Source organism: Plectropomus leopardus, chromosome 14, assembly GCF_026936395.1.
Source record: "Plectropomus leopardus strain MGB_pleo_1.0 chromosome 14, ASM2693639v1, whole genome shotgun sequence".
In the NCBI taxonomy this organism is placed as follows: Eukaryota; Metazoa; Chordata; class Actinopteri; order Perciformes; family Serranidae; genus Plectropomus; species Plectropomus leopardus.
Genome location: NC_142189.1, coordinates 7505679 through 7523750, shown reverse-complemented (window position 1 = coordinate 7523750; position 18072 = coordinate 7505679). Strand labels below are relative to the sequence as shown.

At 39.4% G+C, this 18072-nt stretch overlaps 1 protein-coding gene across 2 annotated transcripts in view; it reads left to right on the top strand.

The window, feature by feature from the left end:
• The window catches only part of sos2 (son of sevenless homolog 2 (Drosophila)), a 42939-nt gene that overhangs the window by 18484 nt on the left and 6383 nt on the right, over positions 1–18072 (top strand). For both annotated transcript variants that reach the window (XM_042500218.2, XM_042500216.2), the window contains exons 5-19: positions 826–1032; positions 4728–4871; positions 5062–5172; positions 10351–10449; positions 10777–10904; positions 11182–11837; positions 12694–12775; positions 12925–13047; positions 14837–14949; positions 15138–15360; positions 15510–15629; positions 15727–15889; positions 16549–16666; positions 16862–17034; positions 17126–17242. In XM_042500218.2, the coding sequence (XP_042356152.1) occupies positions 826–1032; positions 4728–4871; positions 5062–5172; positions 10351–10449; positions 10777–10904; positions 11182–11837; positions 12694–12775; positions 12925–13047; positions 14837–14949; positions 15138–15360; positions 15510–15629; positions 15727–15889; positions 16549–16666; positions 16862–17034; positions 17126–17242 (2577 nt within the window). The remainder of the gene's footprint in view (positions 1–825; positions 1033–4727; positions 4872–5061; positions 5173–10350; positions 10450–10776; positions 10905–11181; positions 11838–12693; positions 12776–12924; positions 13048–14836; positions 14950–15137; positions 15361–15509; positions 15630–15726; positions 15890–16548; positions 16667–16861; positions 17035–17125; positions 17243–18072) is intronic.

Genomic DNA, 18072 nt, shown 5'->3' with positions numbered 1-18072 from the left:
GGTATAATTGTTCATATGAAAAATTCATATCCTGATAATGGTTGTTGACATAATGTCGTCACACCATTACACACAGCAACAACAAGCATGCTTATTTGCTACCAGTTGCTATTGTTTTTTACAAACTTGAAGAAATAAGAAATAATTTTGTTCATTTTTTATTGAATATTTGAAGGGAAACTTTTACGTTAATGCTAACATGTAAAACTGTAGACTCATTTTGTTGCACTTCTGTGTTCTCAACATTATCATAAAATATTTTAAAAATATTTTTCTGTATTTTGTCATATCTTAAAGAATGTTGTTATAGCACTAAATACGCTGAAATATTGTGAGATTATTTTAGGTTCATGGCATGGCAATAACAATCATTTACCGTCTCTGTGAAATTGCGGCTGATCCTGTCCTCTGCTCAGAGGGTAAGGGGCTCCTGAATCTCATTTCTTTCCCTAATTTACGAACATTTTGGCCACCTCTTTTTTGAGTCAGCTGCTAACTGCTATCAGCTGCTTTTTACCTCCCGGCGTTGAGTCGCACTCATAATACAGTACATCATCAAAATGTCCCAACTGTCCTGTCCATAATCTCGTCTTGTCCCGTTTAAACAGTTTTGTTTCGATGCTGTTACTACCGCCACTACCGACTTTAAAGGCAAGACAGCTCTGTCCCCCATTCTGTGATTGTACCTCTTATAAAGAACGGAGAGGCGGCATGACGAGTGATATTCCCTCCTTGAGCAGGCAGAGTAAAAGGGGCTTTTGAAACATCATAACGAAAAACTGCTTCAACTCTGATTGGTTGATCTCATCTGCTGTTTGTCTCCAGGTGTTGATGGACATGTTTGACCAGGAGGAGGACATCGGCTTAATGTCTCAGTGCACAGAGGAGCCGTCATCCTCTGGGGAGCTCACGTACGACGACCTGGTGAGGCTTGAAATCGCAGAGGAGCGTCAGTACCTGCGAGAGCTCGACCTCATCATCAAAGTGTTCCGCCAGCACTTCCTGTCCAACCCCAAAATCTTCACGCCTCAGGTGAGGAGGCACACTTGCACAGTTAATTAAAAAGCTGTCAAAAATGCAATATTGCTTATTTTTCAGTTTGATTTTGATCAAAGGAGGACTGAACTGTCATTCTGTCAGATACTTAAACACAAAGTAAACTCTAATCATAACATCCTGTTTCACACGCTTTTCCCCCATGTGCTGAAAAGAGGATCTCAAACCACTAAAACCACTAGTTGGGACTGTGAGCAGATGCAGAAGTGTGTTTGTAAAACTCAAATGCTCCTTGTGTATGCACAAAGTCTCATATATTTCATTGTCTTCAGTTATATACAGCCTAAATTTCCCTATTATTCCAAATGTGACAATTCTGCATCTGATATGGGTTATATAAACAGCATATTCCATTTAAATATTCCGAATTAGGCCATTTTGCAAAATTAGCATTTTCCGATTAAGACGCTGGATATGCTACTATTATTTGGAATTTCCGAGCGTTATTTAGAAGCATTATGTGTTGCCACGTGGACCCCAGTGCATAATTTGGCCTAATTTATAAACATTTATAAATGCATTGTTTAAAAAATGCATGTAATTCGATACCCATCATGTCAATTGAAGTATTAATTCGCAAAAAATGCCACCACAATCAACGACCCACCATCACACCATAACAGATTTACTCACCTAAAGGTGTCGGACACTAATAAAAAGACTCTTGTGCTGAATGCAGCAGCTGTAGTGAGCTCACTTTAAAGCCAGATTAGAAACAGTCAAGTTTCCAGCTAACAGTTAAACTAATTACAAAGCAATTTCAGCTTAAGAACATTTAAAGATTACAACTGAAACTCTGTAATCGGCTAACTGGTGATCAGGAAAGCACTCGCAAATCCCCAAACAGATTTTGCAGTGTTGATTTATGTTATTAACCCACTGAAACCTGGATCGACATGGCTTTACTCGTGCTGCGTCCAGACACCTTCACAAGTATTTGAACCTTCAGAATCTGAGCAAATTGGTTTGCTTTCTTTTTCAAAGCACGGGGAAAAAGGCAATAAGCAACTTGGCAACAACTGTTCCACAAATTGCAAGAAATTAATAGATTTGGAAAATTAGCTGGGAAAAACATCCAAAAAACCACCATATTGAAAATGATCATGATTATATATTTAAAATTATTCTACTGAATTATTATTATTTTTGAGCTTATTTTTTACTTTTTCTAGTCATCATTTTAACATAATGTGGGGTTTTTTTCTAGATTTCAGTTAATTTTTCTTCCTCTTTTTTACTTTTTTTTTTGGTCATTTCCTCTTTAGTTGCTTATAATCTTTAACTTATGTTTTTGCAAGACATCAAGCCTATTTGCTCAGGTCTCAAATGGTTAAAGCTGAAGACGAGACAGCATGACAGCTGTATTTTTCCTCTTTAAGTACTTTGAATATTGCTTTGACTCGACTAAAACGTCTCCGTTTAAGGTTCCACCAAGCTGCAGACAGAAAAAAATGCCAAATTACTCTCAAATGAGCTGAATTTGAAGATGTTTGTCTTCTCTGATGGATGACCAGACAGTCGGGGCAATCATCCTGTATGCAGGAGGTCACATACTCGAGTCTCGGAACAGCCGAAATCTCCGTGCCTGTTAAAAAGGCCCCAATAATTTTGTATCATCTCCTGAAGCACCACCCAAGCTCTCGGGCCCCTCCAGTAAATAGACGTTCATAACTGTCTCGGAGGGTTAACCAAAGAAACAAATTGCGTCTATTATGGCAATTAAGTGCTCTGAGTCCTCTGAAAAAGAAAGAAAAAGTATGAGTAAGGAGTTGAACAGTAGGTTGAGAAGAAGTGAATGGAAAGTTGAGTTTAATGGGTCGCTGTGGCTTTGCATATTTTGGGTTGGGTAATTTGTGGTATCATTTGGGTGAGGAGGATAAGCCTTTGTGAGGCCTACTGGAATGCAGAACATGTAATTATGTTGAGACAGGAACAACATCTGCAGCCCTCGCCAAAATAACCTCAATTATGTCTGTTGAAACGCAGCATAATCTGAAATTACTCTGGAGATGTCAAGAAAGTGTTACGGTCAAATAATGACAGGACTGAACTTCTATTCAGACTTAAGCAGCCGATAATCACTCGCTGCTATTTTAGGGCTCTTCTCGTCGGCTTGACTAATGATTTCCTCGGGCAAATTGAGCCTGTTGTTGTTTAGAGCTCATTCTCGCTACTGTTTTTTTTAAGCGTTTGTTTATGCAAGGGAGGAAGGCCAAGAGTGGGAGCTCTTTTAGCAACACCCTGCGTCACGCTCCGATGGTTAAACACCTCCAGTGTGTTTACATGCACTAAAGTAACCCGGTTATTGTTGGTTACCCGTGGTTAGATTATTTCTTTAACATCAGTTCTATTTTTTTAGGCTGGCTTGTATCGGTCTGTCTTACCATCAAAATTTTGTGGTTAATACTTATTCTGTTTTTTAAGATCCACTTTTGCATATTTCCTATTTTGTTCTTGTTTTTGTTTCTTTTATCAAATTGTAAAATACTTTAATAATAATAAATTACTTTAAAATACATTTTCATTTACATTTGTTTGAAAAGTTACATATAAATGAAATTTGATTGATTCAGTTAAAGAAAAACTTTATTTCTTTTATCAGTGTAAGGCAGGCTTTTTGAAGTCTGATAACTGGAATTGCTTTTACGTTGTTAAGATTTGGGCAAATTCATTTGTCATTTTGCATTTGTACCCATGGATTCATAGACAGCTATCTGTGGATTAGTTTGATACTGACAAATACATGATGATGAACACATGATAATTGTCAGACATGTTCAAGATTTACGGGGAGTGTCTTTTTTTTAATCGTTATTATAATTTTTTAGGGAATTTATTGGAATTTCAAATCTGGCCAAATCAGTGACAATACTGCAATAATAACATCATCATCAGTGCCTTTGCGTCACATATCTGTGGAGGTGAACCTTACAGTTTAATAAACCTCTCATATACTGTACGGGATTGAGGGGAACATGGTCAATAAGTTTGATGTTGCTGACTGAAGCTAAAAGGGAATTTTTGGACGGGAATTTTACAAGAATGTATGTGCTTTTTAAAAAACTTAGGACTGGAATTTTATTTCTGTGGTAACAGGGTGGCGGAATAATAGAAATACATTCAAAATAATGAAACTGGGAGTTTGACTAAAACTGAAACATAAATAATATAAGTATTATATTAAATCAGCGTAAATTAGTAGATTATCACTACACCGTCACTCTAAAAGCTCCAACCAAGAGAGAGAGAGAGAAAAAAATGTCATGAGCTGTATTTGAAATTGCATGCAAAAATACTTTTCATACTAATTAATGACAATATAAAATTTAAACTGCATAGTATGAAGATTTTTAATACACTCGAAATTTCTGAGTATTAGACATTAGCTTGGTGCACATGCTTAACCGGCCCAAAATGTGTTGTTGCTGTTGCTGCAACTGTGAGGCAGGCAGTTAAAATAATTAAAGGTTGGATGACATAATTACGAATGATGGCGAGTGAGCTTAAGGTACGGTTAAGAGAGTGTTTATGAGAGAAAACATATTATTCATATTTTTAATTTGCCTTAATATAACACTAGAAAATACGAAATTGAGTGGAAGTGGTAAACTTGATCAGGATTATTGTCTTTGCCCTTTAATCAGCTCGTCTCTTGTTGTTTTGTTGTGCAGGATGTGGAGGTGATCTTCAGTAACATCCTGGACATCCACGAGCTGACGGTGAAGCTGCTCGGACTGATCGAGGACGCCGTGGAGATGACCGCTGACGGCAGCCCTCATCCGCTGGTGGGCAGCTGCTTTGAAGATCTAGCAGAGGTACGAAACTCACGAGTCCAAGGAGCCAGATTTATGTGACCTCCCACTAATCCAAACCTGAAACGCTTGAATGGCTTATATAATGCACAGTAATATCTCCTAGTAATAATAGAGCTAAGGATCCTTATTGCCATGTGAGAATATCGTCAGGTGTCGATATTAACTCGAGTTATTCTCTGCACGTCTACAGGAGCAGGCGTTCGACCCCTACGAGACTTTGTCTCAGGATATCCTCAGTAAGGATTTCCACGAGCACTTCAACAACCTGATGGCACGGTCAACCGCCGGCCTTTACTTCCAGGTAAGATGTTTAGATCAGCTATAGACACATTCGACACATTTGTGCCTGAGCTAATAGAAGTCTGATCAAGATTTTCCAAAATTTGAGAAAGGTCAATTGTATCTTCAAAAATAGGGTGATAAAGCTTGATTTAGTCATTTTGTCCAGCCATTATTATAATACAGAATTTGTAGAAATTAGAAATTAACAAAAGAGTGGGGCGCAAGAAGCTCACCTGGTAGAGTGGGCCCCCCCTCCCCCTTTCATACTAAAGCTGTCCTATAAAATAAAGGCAAAATAAATCAATAAAATTTAGAAATAGACAAAAATATTCAAAATAGAAACTCTAACATTACTGGTGGTAATTGGAAGTAATTATCACTTTTTCTGGTAGATAAATGTTTGTAATTGTTACTATCAGAGACAGTATAATATTTTACTATTCAAGCCGGTGTCTTGGTGTCATTGTTATAAAATAAAACATTTAATTTCCATCCTTTGTGTTCAAAAAATGTACTTTCCGTTGTAGCCATTCTGTCTTCTACTCCCGTCTTTCCTGCTCTTCTCAAAAATAAACTTTCTTATGAAGCAAAAATGCCTTAAAACCTGAAAAAAAAGTTTGTTTTTAATATGAAGGTACAAGTAGGTCATTTATGTGTTTACACCGAGCAAACAGCGCCTGAATATTTGTTCCTGTTTTGCTTTGAAGTGAACCTGGTGGAATTCCTCCCAATATCGTTCGAGGGCATGTCATGACATATTCGGCGTCCTGTGTACAGTTTATTCACTGCTGCCGCATTGTTTTATTTGGACATTCCTCACAAGAATAGCATTGAATTATGCTCGGCAGGGTGCAGTTTGGCAGCCTTTGAAGATGAAATATTTGCTGGTGTTTTCTCAGGCCAAAGACCAGCGAGTCTGACCGTTCACATGAAGCAGAGCTTTAAACTCACAACAGTATTTACAGTATGAGGTGCTTTTCTGCTGTTTCTTAGGTTTTAAAAACCATTGGTAAAAAATTGGTATTAAGCTGTTGTGTTGATAGGCTTATTGTACATCTCCCCGCTCTGTTAGTTTTGTAGTAAAGTTATAAACGCTGCTGACGGAGCGTCCTGCAGCCATACTGTTCCTCAGGTTAAGGCCTCGCTGTGTTTACCCTCAAACCACCAGTGTAACCCCAGTTAGATCAACAGTAATGACACTATCCTCTGATTACCCACACCCAGTGTTTATTTTCATAAACTCATTGTATGAGAGTGGGGGAGAGGCCACAGGAGTTAAAAATAAAGCTTTTTTTGCACTGTATTGATAGCCAAAAATATTTTATTTAAAAACACCTCACATTGTTTCACTTGCTATCTTTCTGTAAGGCCATAGCAATATATGACCTGAAAAAGGCGTGTTGTCTCTGTGTTTAATTTTTATATAATGCTGGAAAGTTTAATAAATAATAATAATTAGTTGAATACCCCTGCTGTGAACCACCTTCAAGATGATACCACAGTTACCATCATAGATCATCAGACCGATTATTGATGATTAATTAGCAGCTCTCACATTCAAACAGACTTTTCAAAGTACTACACAATTCAGGATAACATAAAAAGATCATGAATAGGGAAATAATGGTTTAAATGTAAGCTGAATTAAAATTATGATAATAACATGATATTTTCATTATGATATTACATGTCCGACAGCCCGCTTGTCTACTAATCAGCTTTAAAGTCCAAAGACTCTGATTCGGCCTCGTCAAAAGGAGATATTTATTGTGGTGTTTCACAAATACAGTTGGTGTGTGTGTGCCTTTGTGTGCGTGTGTGTGTGGTCATCAGTGGTGGTCCCAGGGGCAGATGGTGTAATGGTGTCTCACCACCAGCCGCCCCTCTAAACCTCCCTGCCCCTCACACACTTTCCACCCCTTTTTATCAAACTGCTCTGCTCCTGTCTCTGCTACATTGGCTAATCCTATTTTAGCATCTCTAACTTTGTGTTTCATCTCTGAGCTGACGGCTGTGTGTCTCCTCCTTCTTTGTGCAGCATCACATGCACGCTGTCATTCACAGCACCTGTTATGAAGTCACACATTACGACGCTTTCTGTGGATCGAACCCCCGGCTGTATCATCATCATCATGAGCGCTTCTGCTCTACCTCCTCAGCTTTTGTCTCGTTGCATGTACTTCATCTTTCTCGCTCCATCCTTCTTGACTTCCTCCCTCCCTCCCTCCCCGCTTTCTGTCAGATAGATGTGTCTGTCGAGCACTCAGCCCCTGCACTCTGCAGCGTCTGGTATTGTGGGTAAATTACATCGCCTTTTTAAAAATAGAACAGGCAGCCACACTGCGGGCCATTTTTCTCCTGGGGAGGAGGAGGTGGAGATGGAGGAGGGGGTCGGTGGCCAAAGGCACATTTAACATTGAAAATAAAAATAAGCTGTGAATTAAGACAGCAGAAGACCTGCGACATGGGTTCAAGCGGCCCTGCACCTCCTGTGAAATGGGAACATGTTGTTCTCATCGTCGTTCTGTACCGTTTTCTTACTGCACTCTGTGTTTATATTTAGGCTGCTGCCACAATGATGCACTCTCCTGTAGAGACTCGAAAAAATCAACTTTATTTCCACTTGATCTGCTCTGATCACATGTATAACTAGCCCTTTACATTAAGCTGAGATCTCTTCTTAGTTTGAAGTAAAGCTCAATATAGATGCTGGACTTCAAGGCTGATATCTATAGCAAAATTTAAAGGACTATTTCACTGCTGGAAAGCTTGTCATAAAACTGAAATGTCTGTGCAGTAAAAAGACAAAAATATTTTAGAAACTGGTGCTACATGACCAGAGAAAACAGAGGAAAAGGGAAAACCTGCAGAATGCACTGCGCCACACTCAACCAATAAAAGCTCCCGCTGGTGTACGACGTAATGCTGTTTGGTTTCTGCCAGTCCAAAAACAATATGGTGGCTGACTGGTAACAAACGATCTTGTGTTAAAGTTAAACATTAAACTATACCCACCAACTGTATCAGAAGGCAGTGTGAATTATCTGCTAGCTCACAGAGCATCACTGAGCTAACTTAAATTACGGCTCAGGAGGACGCCATTAATGTTTACCTCTTGGACTGTCGCCATCACAAGCCTCTCATCCAGCTGAGTAGATGCACGCTTCCTCCTGCACTGGTTGGTACGGTTGTTGGGTGTAGTTCACTGTAGTATCAGAGAGAAAGCAGATATCTCCAATAACTCACACCAAAACAATCTTGATCGATAATAGTGCTACAGGTAAGAGGAAAAATATGTATTTTATTATTTTGGGGTTGAACTGTCCTTGTAAGATGAAACTAGCAACAGATTAGCTTAGCATAAAAACAGCAAACAAAGTTAGCATGTTTTTTTTTTTTTAACCTTCACCTGCGTTTTTTGGCATATTTGAATCAGACTTACTTGTGTGTAGGGAGCGCTTGATTTTGTTTACGAAAGCAGCCCCTTTGCACCAGTATTGCACCCAATCAACGGGAATACATTGTGCTGATTATGATGCAGTCCTAATGCACACAGACAATTTGTAAACCCGCAGGATGCTGACATATCAATAACATGATCTAAACTTAGGTCATTGTTCCCCCCGGCTGTCCATCAGTGTGCGTCAGGCAGCTGATGTCTTTTCTTTTCCGTGCACACAGACGCTCTTCGTCTCTGCCCCTCCCCTCCCCACGCAGACAGTGTGGCCGCTGCTGTGGAGTCTGAGTAGTAGCATATTGATTCTGAGTCGTCTATCAGGGGAACGGGGGATTTAAATGGATACTATGACGGCCTCCTCTCCGGTTACCCTGAAGCCTTTACTCGGTCAACCGCTTCTCTCTCCTTCTGTCCTCCATCACTCGTCACCCTGCAGCCTCTTGGCCTCATTTATATTCTGAAACGTGCACATTTTAATCCTTGTCTTCACTGTTCTCTTCTATTTGTCATTTGCAGTAATTTGTATTGAGGAATACATCTTTTTTCCAATTCTGAATTGTTGTATTTTGAGGTTATTTTACAATTCTGAATATATTTCTTTAGTCTTTATTATTGTGCCTCACGTGTGATCCTGTTTTATCCACTTGATAATCATGCAATTGGCCTCTACTGGGGCCATAAAACTCGAGCCTCAGACAGGTTTAAACACATCGAGTAATCTAACTAATGGTTACTTTGGAGTGAATGAAATTTAATGTTAAAAGTTCTGTTTAATGTTTATAAAAATCAGTATGTTTTGTTTATGGATAAGTAGGAATTTGTTAGAGACTGCTACTTGTAAATTAATGTTTTTTTACATTCAAGCCCTCGCCGGATGATTTCACACAGTGCTGATAAATCCAATTGCCAGGGAAAGCTTTTTTATTTCTCAGCAACGTTGTTGCATCTGTGGCAACTTTCCTGTGTTGGTTCAGCAGAAATTATGTTTTTTATTTCAAGCTAAAGGGGGCAGGAAGGGGCGAGACTAAAGTGACAGCAACAACTAGGATTTTGGCGGAAAATCCTAAGAAGCGTTCAAGAAAGGTTTCTGGAGTGGACTCTATCTGTAATTCAGTGTCCAGAGGAAGGACAAAAGAAAAAAAAAAGACTTGAAAGTAGCGCTCCTGGGGGCAGGGAGATGTGGCGAGTTCACCTGCAGGCATATGTCATAAGCATGTGTCAGCAGTGTTTGTGTAATTATTTTTGCTGCCAGAGGGGGGAGACAACAGTCCAACACTGCAGCTTTAAGTTTTTGGGATTATAGAATCAATGGGTTTTGACACTAACATGTTATTTTGCTGCGACCAGCAGCTTTATAGGTCGCTCTGTTGGTTGGTTAGTTGGTGGGTCAGCATAAATTTCTCCTCTCTTTGTCTGAAAGGGGCACAAGTGGCAGTTTGAGAGAACTTTCTCAAAAAACTTTCAAATGGATTAGCAGACGTCCCCGAGATTTTGTGCAAAGTTTGGTCATGATATTAGGGACAGCTAATAAAGTCTTCATGCCCATTGTCAAAAAGAAGCAACACATGGACGGATGTGTGTACATGGTCGCAGCTATTGGGAATTTTCACTTGTTCTAAATAACATTTCCTGCTTTAAAGTGTGTTTCTCAATCACATGTTGGTTGGTTCACATCTGTCAGTAATGTCGTCACACTGATTCATCACTAACAGTTCGTCCTGTATGTCTTTGTGTCTCCAGTCAGTTGCAGAAGGCTTCAAAGAAGCAGTCCAGTATGTCCTTCCACAGCTGATGATGGTCCCAGTATACCACTGTATGCACTACTTTGAGCTACTGCAGGTAAATATTGACACATGGACGCTTCTAATCAAATGTTTGATTTTCATTCTGGTTTTGAGTTTACTACTCGAGTTTATTAAATGTTTTTGTTTGTGTTTAATTTTGTAACACACCCCTGGTTAGTGGTTAATAATGATGAAACATACTGGATTTAAATCTCTTGCTGCAGGGAAAAACAGTGTGGCATATTTTATGTTTGGTTTATATTTTGGTTTGCCATAATCTATGTCTGTGTATTGTCTAAATATCACTACATTTGCTAAGGCTGTTGAAGGCAAGAACATATCAACATATCTGATGTTTGTGTGTTATCTGACATTTTTACAGCAACTTCAGGAGCGCAGTCAAGACCAAGACGACAGAGAATGTCTGAAACAGGCGATCACAGCGCTACTTAACCTTCAGTGTAGCGTGGAGCGCATCTATGCCAAGCACCAGCCTCGCCGTAAACCCGGGTATGCTTCCTCTCTCCTCGCCTTTAGCTTCTATAATAATTAATATTTATTTGGTCACTCTGTCTACATGTAATTGAACAAATGGCAGAAAATAGTTTACATGTGCCGCTTTTGCTTTACAACTAAATTCATAAATCTGTGAGCGCACAAGAAAGATGCAGTTGTAGAGGCTGAGTGCACACGTTGATCCAGATGTGATATTTTATTATTTTAATGTTTGATTTTATGCTTTGAGCTCTTCAGTTTTCTGACTCCAGACTTCTCTCCTTCCTCACAGTGAGCCCATGTACCGCCTGTACAGCAGGCAGGTTCGTAGCAAACAACTCGCCATCAAGCGCATGAACGAGATTCAGAAGAGCATTGACGGCTGGGAGGGAAAAGACATCGGTCAGTGCTGCAGCGAGTTCATCCTGGAGGGTCCACTTTTACGAGCAGGCGCCAAGCACGAGAGACACAACTTCCTGTTTGACGGCCTGATGATAAGCTGCAAGGCCAATCAGAGCTCACGGCTGCCGGGTTCAGGCAGCGGGGCGGAGTACCGCCTCAAGGAGAAGTTTGTGCTGAGGAAGATCCGCATCGTGGACCGCGAGGACTTGGCGGAGCTGCGGCACGCCTTTGAACTGATAGGAAAAGATGAAAACTGTGCGGTTTTCTGTGCACGGACAGCAGATGAGAAGGCGGCGTGGATGGCGGGGCTGGTGACTCTGCAGTACCGCTCCACTTTGGATCGCATGTTGGACACAGTGCTGCAGCACGAGGAGCAGGAGCATCCTCTAAGACTGCCCTCCCCGGAGGTTTACCGCTTTGCTGTGCAGGACTCTGAAGAGAATATTGTGTTTGAGGACAAAGTGCAGAGCAAAACGGGCATCCCCATCATAAAGGCCGGCACAGTGGTGAAGCTCATAGAGAGGCTCACCTACCACATGTATGCTGGTAAGCTTCCTGACATTTTAAAAATGACACTGGAGAATGTCCCGATCAAATATTTTGTTTTGCTCTCAGTCGGAGTCATTTGATATATAATTTGAGTCCAATCCGATAATTGTATTTACCTGAATATTACAGCTGCAAACTTCAGGGACTTAAAAGTTATTAAAATCAATCCAGTGTATATGCTTGATAGTTTAATAGCTCCGCAATGCAGTATAAAGAAATCTGTTTATTACAGCATTATAGTAGAAGAAGTTCACTAAAATTTAAAAAGATTGAAATTCTACTTAAAATGCTATAGAATAGAATAGAAAAGGATATTTATTGTCACTGCACAGGTTAATAAAACTAAAATTCTGTTGCACTTCCTGAACGGGGCTCAAATAGAATATATGGGCATAAAATAAGATAAACAAATAGTTAATAAAAGAGAAGAGTTAAGTTATAACTCAGATGACACACACACCAGTTCAAACATGCATAAACATTACCTAAGTAAACATTAAATTTAAAGGAAATTAAAGTGTGTGTGTAGCATCTAAGGTTGAACATTGAAAAAAATCATTTTCTACTTATCGGAGTGGCGACGTTACAATAAATCCTGAATATCTGCCGCAAACTGTGCTTTTTGTTAACGACACCTGTGTGAGGGCACACATAAACAAAGGATCGGGCAGGGTCCGTGCTTAAAATTACGGATCCCAGTCAAATAAAAAATGCATTGATCGGGTCCGATACTGATCCTTCTGATCTGATCGGGACATCCCTAATGGAGAGACATTTTTAAGGTTTATTTTGCAATGATGGATTGTAATGTTGATTGTTTGTCTGTTATCTAATCTTTGTCATCTGTTTGTAGATCCTAATTTTGTGCGCACGTTTCTCACCACATACCGATCATTCTGCAAACCACAGGAGCTCCTCACCCTGCTGATAGACAGGTACGGTTCAACCGCAACATCGCTGCGGCTGTTAAATGTATTTATCTCTGAGCTTTCTGTCCTCACTTGGAAAATATATTTATCGGTGATGTGGGTGCCTTGATGTCTTGAAATATCATTTGTCTGATCTTTTATATTTTTATCATTAGAATTGAGATCCCTGAGCCAGAACCGACTGAGGAGGACCGACAGGCTCTCTGGAACGGTGACCAGCCGATGGCGGCCGAGCTCCAGAGATTCAGGAGGGAATATGTGCAGCCAGTCCAACTCAGGTGGGACAGCCGTCCAATCACAGCGGGTCTCTGATTGTTTTTTGTGAGGTTGCTCAAAGACAAAGAAAAACAACTGCAAGAAAGGCATCATGTTGAATTTGTGCAGCACTTTTAAAAAATATATTTTTATAAAAAATTAAGTAAATAATAATACATAGTAAATAATAATAATTAATAAAATAATTAATTCATAAGTAATAAAATATTTATAAAATATATTTTTAAATAATTGTTATTTTTATTTTTTTCCTTGAATCTCTAAACTTTTAGATGAAATCTAAAAAGTGAGCTGCTTTCTTCTATCTCCTGACAAGGCCTTTCAAAATGCCACAAAGATTTCATGTCTCTTTGTCTCGCGTTGCTGTTGTTTGGCTCTTTTTTTACGCTCTGCTGTGAAGCCCTGAATGTTCTCAGTGAGCCACAGAATCACTTTGTATTCGACTTTGTGTCCTTATAAGGAGCAGCAGAGTCAGGAATAGTCCCGTAAGTACCATTAAAAACTGAAAGCTTCTCGGTATCAGACTGCACAGCCGCTTTAGTAAAGAGCAGCTGCAATAAAATCCTTCAAAGTTTAGTCATAGAAACTCAAGAGTGCAGGTACACATGATGAGATACAAGTCCACTGGTCACAGATACCGTATGTTCTCTGCATGAAAAGTATCCTGTGAAACACCCAAAGATGGAAGTAAGTTGGTCATGATGTTTGTTAACTTGTTAAAGTGGTACAAAATAACAGAACTTGTCTTGGACTTTGGGTGGTCTATTGTTATAAACATTGAAATGTGGTCCAATCGTTACAAGGATACTTAAAGAAGGTGAAAGGACCTCTTCAGGAAAAAATCACAAAACCTTCCTGCTGTTTCTATTTTTAAGTCAAACATACCAGGGTAAAGAGTACACACTGCCAGCCAGCCAAAAACGGTTTAGTTAAGGACTTTGTTTGCCTAAATGGTTTGCAAAACTGGCTTCCGAACCAGAACCACAACTTAAAAAAAACACAGTGGCCCAACCACCTGCAAATATGACCAATCAGATCCGCAAACCGACCCGCCGCCACAAGATTCACGGCCTGACCCGACACTGAAAATCCTATAATAACCATGCACTGTTAGGCAGCACATTTAAAGTGATCATTTTTCAAAAATGTGAAACTAAATTATTATTTTCAAACAATTGAGGAAATGCAAAAGATATAAAAAGATTATTTAAAATTATATAAAATCTGTTTGAAAAATAAGTTTGCCGTCATTAGTGGGTGGAGTAAGCAGTGTAAAAAAAAAAAAAAAAAAAAGTTTTTCATCCAACACCTGCGGTCTGACACGCACGTTCTTTTTTAATCCAGAAGAAAACCCGCAAATAAAATAAAGAAAAATACCGCCCGCAAATTACATTTGAAGTATTCGTGGTACCCGACCTAATGCAGGATTCTGCTCTGGTAATCAAATAGTTACAGTTACATGCAACATAACCGCAACGTTGCAGTGCGAAGTCCAGCTGAGGGCGTGTGTTGCATGTCGAACCCTTTTCTCTCCCTTAGATTCTTGTAAAACTTTTTACTGCCAACTGCTCAATTAAAGCAAAAATTAAAAAAAAGAAAATCTTGATAATAAGTTTATGTGGTAAAAAAGTAAGAATGTTTGTTTTCTTTTTTTGTTAAACATAAATGGAAACATATATGCAGTATCCAGTGTGTTGTCTGAAGTTCCTCACAAATACTTCAAATAAAAGTGTGTGAAATACACATGAAGGACAATACCTTAAATACAGTAAACATGTCTTTGCTTCACAGGGTTCTCAACGTTTTCCGTCAGTGGGTCGAGCATCATTTCTACGACTTTGAGAACGATCCGGAGCTGAGGAGTCGATTGGAGGAGTACATCACCAGCAAGATTCAGCTGCGAGGTGAGAAACTGCACACAGTTTATTCCTCTGCTGCACTAAAAAAATGCGGTCCAAAGCTGAATTACGAACATTAAATTTGTTTCTAGGTTCTCTATCATCTTTAACTAAGCAAAACACAGTGACAGCTTGTTGTTTGTTTAAATAAAGCTTTCACATACAACATTTTATACACTGTGTTTCCTTTTTAGGGAAGTCTATGAGAAAGTGGGTTGAATCCATCAACAAGATCATCAGGAGGAAGCTGCAGACACAGTCAAACGGTGTCAGTCACAACATCACCTTCGAGAGCCCGCCTCCTCCCATCGAGTGGCACATCAGCAGAGCGGGACAGGCGGACTCGTTTGACCTCATGACCCTTCATCCTATAGAGATCGCCCGCCAGCTGACTCTGCTCGAATCAGAGCTCTACAGGTGAGTCAGAGCAGTGGATGAAGACTTTAATCAGTTTGTTTTTACAGATAAAAAAGAGGAAACACTTGAGACGTTTGCTAGAGGGAATCTGTCATCATAAATTGTTTACCTGCGTGTCAGAAAAATTAAAAAACACTCCTTGTCCACAGAGCTGTCCGGCCATCTGAGCTGGTCGGCAGCGTCTGGACCAAAGAGGACAAAGAGAAGAACTCGCCGAACCTGCTGCGCATGATTCGCCACACCACCAACCTCACGCTGTGGTTCGAGAAGTGAGTCCAACGATTCAGATTTTTCATGCAGAATTGGTTTTAGTTGGTCCTGCAAAAAAAAAACCTTTAACCGAGTGTGTTTGTGTGTCGCTCTCAGATGTATTGTAGAAACCATGAACCTGGAAGAGAGGGTGGCCGTGTTGTCCCGAGTCATCGAGATTCTGCAGGTTTTCCAGGAGCTCAACAACTTCAACGGTGTGCTGGAGGTGGTCAGCGCCATCAACTCTGTCCCAGTCTATCGGCTCGACCACACCTTTGAGGTGAGTTGAACTATTAAAGCGATCAGGAGAAAAACTGTGACTCTTTCCCAGAGCAAAACAATCACGGTAAATTTACAAAGTATCTTCCCTCTATGGTAGCCACTCTGTGAAGCTGCAATGATCCTCACACACCAGAAAAAAAATAAATAATGGAATACACAGAGAGACAACTTTTTATGTAGATGCTTATTGCTAGTGGCACAAAATAACAACAAAAACAAGAAATGAAGGAAAGAAATAAACGTGAGGTAGCAGGTAAGGCCCGAAATGTAAGTCAGGTAGATCAGGAGGACAAGTTCGTCAAGACACATGAGGAATCTTGTGCAGGAACCAGGTGAACAAAATTTTGTAAGTCTCACCTTAATATAAATGGCTTTGTGATTCAATTTAATGTTTAATTTGATTGAATATATTCATTTACTTAATAAAACTAACAAAATTCCAAACAAAACAACAAACAAAACTAAAATTTGCTTGTGTCCAACTGCTGAATAATGTCGTGTTTGTTCCTACATATTTTGAAAAACAACCAAGAAAACTTTTAGCAATCATAAGCAATTTAAAAAATTTGATGTTTGGTTTGACATGCATTTTAATCTAAGGCTGAACTGTTGGTCAGAACATCATTAATGCGATTTTACTCCCTCCTGCACCCGCAGGCAATACCAGAAAGGAAAAAGAAAATCCTGGAAGAAGCTGTGGAACTGAGTCAGGACCACTTTAAGAAATACTTGGCTAAACTCAAGTCAATAAACCCGCCCTGTGTGCCTTTCTTTGGTAAGTCTTCACCTGTGCTACTATGAAGCCACTACAAGTTCAATATGAAATGACCCGAGACAAAACAACGTGTATAACTGTCAGTTTGAGACACAAATATTTATTATAAAAACAGCCAGAGTTTTAGGATTCTTCACGTCTACATTTCAAACTTTTTCTCCCCTTGACCACCATCACGCTCGTCTTCATCCACAGGTATCTATTTAACCAACATCCTGAAGACGGAGGAAGGCAACCCAGACTTCCTCAAACGTCACGGCAAAGAGCTGATCAACTTCAGCAAGAGGAGGAAAGTGGCCGAAATCACCGGAGAGATCCAGCAGTATCAGAACCAGCCGTACTGTCTGAAGGTGGAGCACGAAATCAGGGTGAGTGTCCCTGTTCTTCATTTTTCAACTTTCTCTTTGGTCTTCAACATGTTTCATAGATCTGAACTCAGACTTGTTTTCTGTTGCACAGAGGTTCTTTGAGAACCTGAACCCGATGGGAAACAGGAGTGAGACAGAGTTTGCGGACTACCTGTTCAAAATGTCTCTGGATATTGAGCCACGGAACTGCAGGCAGGCTCCCCGATTTGTAAGTGTTCATCCTGCAGTGCTTCAGTCAGAGTGACGTTCCTGTTGCAGAAACGCTATTGCAGGGTTCCCGCGGATCCTTAAAAAGTCTTAAAAGGGATTGAATTCATTAATCTAAAAATGAGGCCTTATTTGGTATAAGGGCTGGACAATAAAAGATATTCTATCTTATCGATGTGAGACTATATACCGTCTTAGACACTGGATATTGTTATATTGTGATGTGGAATAAATTGTTTTTTTCCTGATTTAAAAGGTTGCATCACACAAAAGTGATCTACTTTTCTCAAATTATCAGACAGTTCTACTTGTTTTAATACTTGTCTTCACCCACTTAGTTGTTATATCTACATTACTAATGATTATTGATCAAAAATTGAATTGTATTATTATTTTTCAAAGGATCAATTGTCATTCTGACAATATTTTCACATCAAAACACGATAAAAAAATGATAATTGTAATGTTTTATTCTGTCTCCCAGTGCTAGCTTTAATAAAGAGCTTCTGAAGAGATTTAAGAATATTAAGATACATGTCATGTATTGAGATATAGCCTAAAAATATCACAATTTAATTTTCAGCTTGTATCACCCAGCCAATTTAATACCAGAAATTGGTTTAAATGAATCTTTCAAAAATCTTAAAAATGCTCAGACGTGCAAAGTAGGAATTTCTGAAAAATTGTTTCTGAGGTTGCATGGTAAAATCTCTAAATAATTGGAAACATCTATTTTGTTAAGACATAATTTTATACATTCTTTCTTTTAAACTCATCATGATCCGAACTGTGGACGCTCACATGCAGAGTGAGAAGCACAAAATCGCCCAG